Source organism: Ornithodoros turicata, chromosome 1, assembly GCF_037126465.1.
Source record: "Ornithodoros turicata isolate Travis chromosome 1, ASM3712646v1, whole genome shotgun sequence".
Classification (NCBI taxonomy): domain Eukaryota; kingdom Metazoa; phylum Arthropoda; class Arachnida; order Ixodida; family Argasidae; genus Ornithodoros; species Ornithodoros turicata.
In genome coordinates this window covers 229371194-229382854 of record NC_088201.1, presented here as the reverse complement: position 1 = coordinate 229382854, position 11661 = coordinate 229371194, and the positions used below count along the sequence as shown (strand labels likewise).

The 11661-nt window shown below is 47.9% G+C and overlaps 1 protein-coding gene across 1 annotated transcript in view; it reads right to left on the bottom strand.

Moving 5' to 3' along the window:
* Nucleotides 1–8044: 8044 nt before the first annotated feature.
* LOC135395808 (atlastin-2-like) overlaps nucleotides 8045–11661 on the bottom strand; it is a 105780-nt gene continuing 102163 nt past the window's right edge. Inside the window, exon 12 of the mRNA XM_064626900.1 lies at nucleotides 8045–8182. Coding sequence (XP_064482970.1) covers nucleotides 8045–8182 — 138 coding nt within the window. The remainder of the gene's footprint in view (nucleotides 8183–11661) is intronic.

Genomic DNA, 11661 nt, shown 5'->3' with positions numbered 1-11661 from the left:
GACCCCACACTTTGTGGCAACAGCTGAACCCTAACACTTTCACGAATTGTTGCTAACCACCTTTACAAGCATTGGAAAAAGATAATCGGGATACCAATTGATTTGACCGGTTGCCCTGTAATATATGAAAAGTACATGCAATGAATCTAGCCTAAGTCTTCGGCAACGAATCAGCAGACAGAGATTCCTCAACCAATCAATGCATGATGCATGTCATATCTCAGGTTCCGATTAACTTTTTCAGCTGACCCACAACCATTAAAGGAAGGGACACGAGAAGCCATTGAGGACACGCATTTACCGTCAACACATTCACTCTTAGATTGTTGCTAGTGAGACAGATATCGTCCGCCACGATTGTGCTCTTGTGAGAGAGTCGACGTGCTTCCTAGCGCGGTCTAATTGATAGAATCTCTGACCAGCAATCAGAGGGCGTGGGTTCAAATCCCACTGCTGATACCTTTCCTTCAGCTGCACCATTCATCCGTATGTAGTATGCTACTCCCTGATGTTACGTTCTGTGTGGAGGTATGACGTTGTACATGATGATCTGTCGAGATCTGAGAACTTACCTTGTCCTGCTCCTCCGCACACTGCCTCTTTAGGTCTTTCACACGTGCCTGGTCGTCATCCTTCCTTCTCTGCAGACTAAAATATTTCAAAAGACCATGCCCATGGGCGAATGCGTTTCTGGGAGGCGGGACCAAAACGGACATAGTACCAACAAAGGCGAAACCGAACGTAAGCTTCATGAAAGGTTCCGGGAACATCGTCGACTCGTATATTTACAAATTTCTGGAGGTATCAGCAACCACCAGATAACCTTGGTTTCTAAACATTTCTCTAGTCTTGGCCACACTATTGATAACATTCGCGTTATTGTTCTCCGCTCCGGTTTCAATTCCGCAAGCGCGCGAAAACGGGAAGAGAGTTGCTTGATACATTATCTGAACACTACCCATCCAACGGGCCTGAACGAAAGACTGGTTATAGGCTTCTAATCAACTGTTCGTGCAGCCCCCTAGCGGGCTGGGCAGCATGTTTATCATCCTCCTGTACTAGCTTCCTGTTTCCCCTTTTGTCTGATGAAGAGCCTCCGCTCGAAACGTTAAGTACAGTTTCTCCCTTTTTTTCCCTTCTTAAGTACACCACTCCCGGTTTTTACTCCAACAAATCCCGCCGATTTGGGCGGACGTTTGAGGTGAGCTGCTACGGCAGGAAACACAGGAGCGACTGCGGGATCGAAGACGTCCACGAAAGCGGCTGCCGGCTGGAGAAAATGGGGCAGCGACCATCTGAGAAGGGGCGTCGAATCTTGTAGGGAGTTCGAAGATGACGTTAGTTAGCACCGGTTCAGGTTGCATTGTCGATGAACCGGCAGTGGAAATAGATTCCGCAAATGGATGGTGTGGCAACCTCCATTATATAGTGTGCATGCGACGCTAGTTCGTGAAAGGGAACATTGGAGGCGGTGAGAAGGATCTTGAACGGTTGTGGGGAGACGCTTTCTGGAGGGAGGAAAAGCTCTCTCAGCAGGCAAATGTCAGACGTGAGCCAGTAGTCGCCAAGTAGAGCTTCCATCTGGCGCGATAACTGGGATGATCCCAGATCGCCGAGTTCCTCTGCAGGAAGTAGTTGCTGGAGGCACCTACGCTCTGAGGAGGTGGTGCGGTCGCTGATTGCGCTTCTAATGGCGTCATAAGGCTGAGAGGCGATCGACGCGGCACTCATCGACACCGCAGGTGAGAGCTCGTGTGCGCTTAGCTTTGCCGTCATTGCTGACTTGGGTACCACAGGGGTGGTATCCAATGTATTGCTCCGTAGACGAAAGCGTGTTCGGCGATCGCAATGCATTCTGGACAGGTCCTGGTCGCACAACACAGCAAACGTCAAGGCACACGTGACCTTAAAGGTGGCGACGCCCGTGATCGGCGGCCAAAGCTTTTGTAAACAACGCGATTGTCGTTTCTGCGCGACGTCTTGGATGTCTTTCGATCAAGGTAATTACTTTTATCCGACGATCTCGCAGTAAAACGCGCAGTTTTGCACAAAAGGCCTCGTACTGTTGACCACTTCCAAAGATGTGACGACGACCGCGCGTTACGACCCACTAAGCCGACGCGATGTACTTAAACGAAGAAGAAATAGGCTACCATGTTGCGGAAGAAGCACCACATAGCTTACGCTCGCAAGATACTTCACCTCTTGGCTCTATGACAACGGAAGTATGTCGGTAAGCGGCAAAATGGCATTGAAACAAAGTCACATGACCTCAAAATGACGTTTTCTATGACGTGCGACTAGGACAAGACGGCAGTTTTGTCCGAAGCACCGGCTAGAGGGTAGTTACAACAATGGCGGGTTTGTGTCACCCCTGTGCTGGGTACGCTATACAGCCTAGTGGATAACGTACGTCAGAAAATCGCAGCGTGCTTGGTGCCGCTTTTAAGTATGGGAACTTGTGTTATAGGAAAGAAGGGGAAGACCAAGGAAACTGTTACGAATTTACGTTTTTTCTATGCGAGGTAGTAACCTTTGGGCTCCTCGAAGAGCTCTAAACTCCGACCTGTCGTCGCTTCACTTTCACCATAATTCATCCTCTCATATTAACCACTGTGAAGTGGGGTAGGGTCTTGTGGCTACCACGGGGAAACATCCCATGTCATCATCACTTCTCCATTTATTGTTGTTGTTGTTGTTGGGTTTATGCGAGTTTGCTCTTTCTTCCTTAGAGCTATTGGAAGGGAGATGGAAACCCAGCAAGTGAGAAATATATTGTTTTCGCTGTTTTAAGTGGATGAGCGATACCGTGGCCAGTGACACAATAACTTACGCATCGCTGTTGAACGACTATAATGGCAGCACCAGAATCGGCGTATACATACCGTGTCACATCCATAACTGAAAAACCCGAGACTAGGGCACAAAAAAACGACAAACAGTCCCCTAGTCTCGGGTTTTTCAGTTATGAATCTATACCACCAGGTCGCTTGCTACCTCTCTATCCTCTCGTTACCGTGTCACATGTTGGAATGTTACCCACGTTATTCCAGTTGCTGTTGACGTATCCCCATTCGCGGATGGAAGCGGATATCCGCAAGGTTTTTGCGGATTCGGAAGAAAATTTAGCACTTCCTGTGGTGTGCGGATCGGATGAGGACTGGACGCGGATGTGAAAGCAGCGGATCGGATGCGGATATGCCGCGTGCTGTAATTTTACGACCAGCAATTTATTTGTATTCTGCGCCGTCACACAGCGCATGCTTGTTGCGTTCACCTTTGGCCATCCACGGCCAAGACGGAAGAGGAGGCATTCTGGCATCTCGAACCACGAGAGCACCGGCGAGGTAGCGTTCCACGCGTTCCAGAAGTCTCTCCATATCGCGTTTGTGGAAAGGTTTACCTTTGCTTGTCGTCGTAAGTCCTTCCGTATCAGCATGGAGGCATCCGAAATTATACCAACATATGCTTCGTGCGATCTTTACGCACCCTACGAAAAGTGCGCATTTTGCAGATCGGATGCGGGTGGTGCGTTTTGCCCAGCGGTTCGGATGCGGATGTAAACTGTTGTGCATGCTGCGGATGCGGATCGGACGCGGATAACGTGTGCGCGGATGCGGCTCGGATGCGGATGCAAAAAATCTCATCCGCGCAGGGCTCTAGCGGCAAGCACGGTGTACTTTGGTACACCGTGGAGAGGTCAGAGACCAGTCGTGGACAGGTGGAGAGGTGTAGCGGAGAGGAGAGGAGCGTAGCGATGAGGAGAAGGAACTGGCGTTCTCACGTCCGCACTTCTGGCTGCTAAATTCAAACCATGGAAAAGCCTGTCTCTCGCATAACAGCGTTTTGGCTGCTGATCTGCTCCCAAATACACTTTTTCGGTCTTGCTCGCGTGGCATTCCTTTGGAAAGACAGCTAGGCGTCCGAGTACACAGCAAACAAAAACGCGAGCGAGCCGAGCTCAGAAAAGAGCAATCGGAATTCGTACTGTGCGCCCAAAGCGGAATGCCATGTGCTCCTTCCCATGATGCAACGCGCAGAAATCCGTACAGCGCCACCTACTGGGCATGCAATAGCTGCACTCCGAGGTGTTTACATGGGTTCTTCAAGCGAATCGTGCTGACTCGATCCACCCGTCCGAAACGGAGCAAGTTAGGCCGTGTTTGGGATTGCGCTGAGGCGTTTACATGAGTCCACCGGGACCGCGGTAACACGGTTCGGTTTGCTTTACGCGGTCCTATGTAAACGAGGTGTCGGATATCGCCGATATTGGCGATGTCACCTATCGCGCATCTCGCACAAACGATCTCGACAGCAACATCTCCAGAAAGCAACGACCGCCTTTGTTAGCTTCGCGTGTTTTTCATTTCCATGCGCATTCTTATGCAGTAGCACTCATTCTTTGAAAACCTTTCATCTGTCATTCACAACAGACATAACTATTTGCGCCAATAATTCAAGAAGCCAATCACACAAGATTCTCATAGTGTGAATCTCGCTTATCATTTCGAACGTGATACATAGAGGGCACGGTCAATCCGGTGCGTTCTGAACTCGGAGGAGAAGTAAGGAGACCGAACTTCGCCGGAATGTGACGACCCTAATTGCTGGAACCTTCCGCCGCCATGGGGCGGCGCTCGCGTTACCTCGGAGGCTGGCTCACGAAGGTACACGCTTTGACAATACTTTGTATGCAAGCCAAATATTCCGTAAATATGATCGCACAGAGTAAGTTTGAATAACAAACATGGACTTCGTGTGTTTGACCATGAACAGTTGCTTTACGCCGTCAGCTGTTAAGGGCAGATCAGGGTAGACTCACCCGAGAAATCGATGAACGTGGAAGTAAAATGCAAGCGAACAATATCATGGTCGGCCAGAGAAAAATTGCGTACTCCAGGCGTTCACGACGTAAATTCCCAGTACGCTGAACTGCTGTTTCTCGCTCGCTACTTGCTCTAGGTTGATGAAACTTCGTACGGAGTTTGGGGATACACCTGACTCTGGCCTCGTCGACGGCCATTGACGTGATATGCGTATTGTAAACGGCACGATGTGTTATGTAAGTACACGAATTTTTGGCCGTCGATCGGTCCACAAACGTGATCTTGAAGTCAAACGATATAATAGATAGAATAGAAAATTTATTCCTCGATCATGTTTTAAAATTCCACGCGCCTATCTCAATTTGCGCGTGATCTGTCGTTCAAAATCTGGACGCGGGTGTCATTTTACAACGTCAGTTATGAAGGCACGACCGGACTGACAGACATCGTATGATGATGAACCATTGCATTATAAGAACCATTAAACATAGATTCACACACAGCTCACGTCGTGTTACAATTGCGTAACCGTCCGTTTATTCAACTTTTTTGTACTTTGCTGCAATATTGACGTTCGCAGTGGCTTTGGTCTTGATGGACGCCAGCTCCAAAGTATTGTGAGAAATGATCTCTGTTGTATATATTTTCTCATTCATACTCATATTGTATAATCTTTTAATTTTACTTTCTCTGGAGCTCTGTGCATCGCTGAATACAAGGTAACAGTTAGTGTAGTCTTCGTGAATTTTCGTGGGCCTTTCTTGTGGTGAAATACAATCGGATTGTCGATATTCCTAACCTTTGCCGGACTTGCTAGTTCGGCCCCTTTACACACGCCCTCACGTAGGAACACATACGGTCAGCACGGGAATCTCGAGAGTTCCAGCCAACCTGCATTTTGTGTCTTCTTCACACAGTTTCTCTGCACGGCGCTGAAAGGTAATCCCCTGTATGGAGGCTTACCCGCTCTTCTCACTCTGTGCCGAAGGGGCGTGTAGTTTTGAACGAAAACGTGAAATGAAAAAAAGAAAAAAGAAAAGTGAACTTTGCTGGACATGCAAAGATCGCGTTTACTTATCAAATTATTTTCCTGTGTATGTATATACCGCGCAAGTTGAATTTGAAGAGTGCATTATCAAGGCAAGAGGCTGCGAAGTCTGGCCTCCCACGGCGCGGCCACAAAAGGTTCGAGGAATTAGGGACCATAGTTTCTCCGGGCGGCCCCCTGCGTAGTTAGTTCACCATGCAAAAGTCAACGCATCACAATATCGTTTGGGAGCATCTCTATTGGCTCTATCTCTATTGGCTGGGTCTGAGACAGCTGGGCTGACTCCCTCACTGGCTGATGTAGACGGTCATCCATTTCCCTCGTCTATATACCACTGCATCCTTGTATACTTCGCGGACTGTGTGGGGCTATGTGTGACAATGTCGAAAGCGATGTGAACCGCATAAACTGTCAAGGTCATCCAGCGGTTCTGAAATTTGGGTTGGATTTGCTTGACGACCGTGCTGAAAGTATGTTTAAAAGCGTTTTGTTTGGCTGGAAATACATAACAATACAGCGGGGTTCTGCGTATCCCGGTGGGAAATTTAAGGTCCGGATGCCCAGCTTCATTCACTGCATGACGAATGTCAAATTTTACCAGCGTTAAAGTACAACAAGTTCAATGCTTCAACAAGGTTCAAAGTTCAACAAGGCCACAAAACAGTGGAATGAATCATACAGTGAGAACAAGGTTGCCATTTTTTTCCTTTTAAAAATCAATCAGGTTACCACGTAGGTAGAGACGTACCGCACATCCTGGATTGGTCTGCGCTTTTTGATGCTGCTGCAGCATGACAGCATTTCTCCTATTTTCAACGAGGAGTGATCGCGTTCTGTAACAATGTCTCACTTCACATACAAGGGCCAGGTCTTTCAGTGTGGGGCAACAGTCATGGTGCAGAAGTTGGCGTGACAGAATTTTTTACAAAGAACAATGTACTGACACATTATTTGCTCCTCTCAACAATCCCCAAATTGTGGTAATGAAGATTAATTTGCCTTGAACGTTGGTCAAGTCCATGTATGTCAGTGGAGAGCGTCCTTCAGAATTGTACTCTGACTGAACATCGGTACGAGCATCCATGCACTTTTGTCATCGGCACTTTGCGATCTGTAACGCCTGTTCCGTACAAGCTCCTCGTTCCGTACAAGCGTTGCTCAAATGAGGCATATCTGTCCCTCACTGGTGTAACACATGTATTTCTCTTTCTGTAGCTTCATCGGAACCGTCTTGATAAATGTCCATGACATACGAACCACTTGTTTGAGAATTGCAGGATAGAAACGCCCTGTGTTCCAAGCATAGGTCGTCGCAATCATGATCGCAATGCCTTATCAAAGCCTGATGATCGCGATCATGAGTGCGATCACGAAGCACTGGCAAGGCTGCCTCGATCATGATCGCGCCGACCTATGGCATTGGTTCCAAGAGCATTGGATCGCTGTTAGACTGAGGCTACCCTAGTTGCAGTCACATTGTTAGTTTCGCCGCTGTACCTTACGGAACATATTGCTTCCAGGCTCTCACTCACGGGGACACTGACATTTCGTCAAAATGTGCGTGATGGCATCCGCATTTTTTGGCACTTGTACGTACTGTCAACCCTAATCAGTCTGGTTCCAGTGTGGTATCTTTTCTCACAGCTACACTCACAAGCAGTCAAAGAAATGAACATTAGCCGCTAGTAGCCATCTTAGCTCCGCACAGTGGCAAATGATGGACTTCCGAAACTCGCTCACAATTGTAACATCACACCACAACACCCCCAGCCTGCAACTAGGACGAGCTTGCCAACGGTTTGAACGTTTGAACCTCGCTCCCACTGGCCGCCTAGAAGCAGCGCAAGCCGCGTATCTTCATTAAAACTGAAAAATACTGGATGTTCCGATGCGAAAACACGAAGAATTAGATTGATAAATTTTACATCGTGTTCGGTAACGACCATATTAAGGACCACATAATAATGTTACCAAATGCAGCCACAGTTGCGTACCGCGCAAGCGCAGTTGGAGACGCGGAGGGTTCGCGGCGTCTGCATTCTCGCACGCAGCTCTCACAGGGGTGAATACGGGACGATTTCCTATTGCTCGCTCCCCGAGATCCGGGGGACGGCGCATGGATCAACTCATCCCGAGCAGGCCGTGAGATGAAAACGGGACGATCTGGGAATCATGTGTGTTTGCTGGGGAGATCGGTCTGCTTTACTTCTCCTCCGTGGTTCTGAACGAGGTCTTTCCGGACCTGCGCCCATAATCTGTAGCTGTGTAGGCGAGACGAGGCAGCAATGCGGCTGTACGGTGAAAGTGGCTGTAACGGACAAGTTTGATAAACGAGCCGTACATGCGCGTTACATGTCTTGCGCGGAGAGGTTCGAATTAGATGCTATGTGACCCTGACGGCACCTAAGAGAGAGAGTCCTCTAGATATTCAATAGATGGCGCTGAGATGACGCTGGCTGTGTTTTGGTGCGCGCCGAGCGTGTTTCACCGGACAGCCGCTAGGGTACGACACGAGTGTGAAAAAGACCCATTGTGCCCGTCTGTGTTTTCTGTGTGTGTGTTGTGTGTGTGACTGCGTCCAACATGGCGCACACAAGTTTTCTTGCACTCTGTGGTTCCTCTCAGAGATTAGAGGCTTAAATGATGTATTCATCAGTGTTTAATTTGGTAACTAGAGGGTTACAACGAAGAATTAGTGTTGTCCTTCACACTATCACTCGCATACTACAATATCAAACATAGAAGTTGCGGGAAAGACCAGCGAGTCAGACACCTTCCTACGAGATGGAGCAAATATGAGGGCGGATTTGAAGAGATGCATATAGTTTATCTTCTCCCTCCATCCATTTCAGGCACTGGAACGAAGAAAAACACAGTAAGAAGAGACAGACTACATACTACGCAGGCGTATAGCAGCTCTCCCACTACAATGTGGAGCAGATGTTGGTGCGCCACCGGTCAGGGCTCGGTGCCACAGCGCGAGCCTCGTCTCATTTATTCTGCGTCGTTTTCCATGTCACTGCAGTAATCTCGATTTAGCGAAGCACACAGGATATCCAAAACACAGACAAGCGCATGACGAAATAATGTGCAGATGTCAGAGAGTACAGCACAAACGCAGGCAAGCTGGTGGACAAATTTTCTTATAATATACCTCAGCGATGGGCGAACTTACACACAGGACAACAACACAACGCCTCAACCGTTGTGTGGAACGAAGAAAGGATGAATGAGAAGAGGAAGAAACGAATAAATTGACGCTTACATCCAATCTTATCCTTACTAAGCGTAAATTTCCACAAAACGGCTGGCGTCGTATCCGACAAGCTGTGTTTTATTCATGGTACCCGTCAGCGTGACCGCTGTGAGCGTAAAGGGCGGAGTTTTATACGTAAATAGCAAAGGGAAGACAAGGCTGCTCTTATATTCTGACGGATAAGATTTCGCTTTGACGGATAAAACGAGGGTTTGCGTCGGAAATATTAGTCTATACGGCTATATTGACGCATAATCCTCTTCGTTTGTTATACGGGCCCTGCTTTCTGAGAGCGCGTGCACGTATGTGGTGTCGTGTGCAAATTCCCCAGAGTTTGCTGGGATAACCGACACTCTCGTGGCTTCTGTCGTCTCTTGGCCTCAATCGTGCATCGTCCAACACTAATCGAAGTCTACACGTTTTGGGCTCTCTAAATTTTACCTACTTATTTGATGTCGAACGTAAGGTGGGAAGAAACGGCATCAAGCGGGACATTTTCGCACGATACAGTCGGCCAAGCACGCCGTCGGTGCAGAAGAAGTTGTGATTGTCCCGTCTATGTCCACTGTCCACCCTGCCAATTCATGTGCGTACCGAAAAAGTTGTGATTGTCGCGTCTATGTCCACTGTCCACCGCGCAAATTCATGTGCGTACTTACGGTGTTCAGCGGGCTGGTGCCTTATGTGTGGCCATCTACAAGCACATCAGCTTGGGACAGGTGTCTCTTGCCTCTTTCTTTTTTTTTTTGTTTTCATATGTGTTTCCCACCGCTGAAGCGTCTACGTTATACAGGGTGTTCAAAATTAAGCTTTCACGAGCGCTACGCAAACACAGCGATGGCAGGAAACCGGATGATAACTTTACGCTACTTGTATAAGAAACAGGTGCTGCTAATTATGTACCACCTGTTTCTTACTCAAGGAACAGAAAAATAGCACCAGCTTTCTTTTTGTTCGCTATTTATAAAGTGCCAGTGAAAGCTTAATTTTGAACACCCTGTATAGTGATCCAGTTTCAAAATATTTCTTTGTAATTGCAGTACAAATTATTATTGCAGATTACAGCTCAACAAGATGTGTTGAAGCAAATCCATTCCCAGGAACAGTAGACGATCTTCGTAGCCATGCTCCACTGCACAATACCTCGCCTGCACTTTCAGCTGCCTTAGATCGTGCCCCTGAACAGCATGTCCATTGTGCATTGTATCCTGTTCAGTACTGTACAATGTACTTCAGCAATGTACTGTACGGTACTTTCACGGCTTCACTGCCTCTTCACATTCAGGAGTCCCTCACGTGACCTTCCGCTCCGCAATGCTAATGGATCACCCACCTAAAGGCACATATTTGACAACTGACTCAGCACTACATGCACGAACAGCGCCAGCGGTAGACAAACGCAACCAGTGGAGAATTCTTGCAATGAAGACATCGCCTACAAGCCCAGTTCCATCTCTCTGCACACGGCAGTAAGGACAGGATCACCAGCACTCGTAGCAATAAAAAGTTTATCCTCGTCCCACATCGTAGATGCTACTACTGATCCAAGAGTGCGATTACTATGGGCCTTCCTCCCTAAAGATCCGCATGACGTTGGCGACATTTTGCAGACATCTGGCATCGCCGTCGAATCGTGTCTTTTGCCTCTAAGCTGTTGTCCTGTTTCAATTGCCATTTTGGTGTCCTCCGTGCCACGTCATAATGTGTAGCCCGCACCTACTACGGTTGACTCAAATGAATATGTTATGCACTTCTATCCTCGTTTCACCATGTTATCAATAGCAACGGTGTAGAGCATCCGCACTCAAGGAGGTGAACTTCCCAATCACAATCACAAAATATTTTTTTTTTTTTGTCCTCGTTTATTTCGTCTCGAGTTGATACAGCATCATTGCTGATGCATTCCGGTTGAATTCCATTGATTATTTGCTGTCAACGCGGCCATGCCTCGAATATCGCCGATACTACCGATATCATCCAGCGTGCATTTCACCTAAGCAACAGAAACAATCGCTATCCCGATAACAGTGCCTTCAGAAAGCAAAGCCCGCCTGCCTTTCGAGGCGTTTGAGCAACAACGGACACCCCTACAGGCGAGTGAAACAGCCCGAAACGCGCTCTTCCAATAGTTCAGCTGGGTGTCTAGGGTGTCTCTCCTTCCTCTACGTCGTTCGAAGCGGTGTTCAAGTTAAGGTTGCGGGGAGCTGTACATGCTGTTTTATTTTCCCAATCCTATCGTTATCTGCGCTTATTTGTTGAAAACTGGAGGTGTTCGCCTTTTTGTGACACTTACGCTGTTTATAATTGTCACAAAAAAAGCGTACGCCTGCCGTTCTCAACAGGGCAGATAAAGATTTTGAGGGCATTTATTGAGGGCCAGATTATGGTTGGCAAGGAACGCGCTAGCGGGGAGGTTCCAGCGGAGAAGGAGAATTTTTCAGCTGGAGGCCAATCTTGAAATACTCGGTAGAGTGCGTCGTTCAAGCGTTGTTCAGACTACCTGAGCGTATCATCCATGAAATAGAACAAAT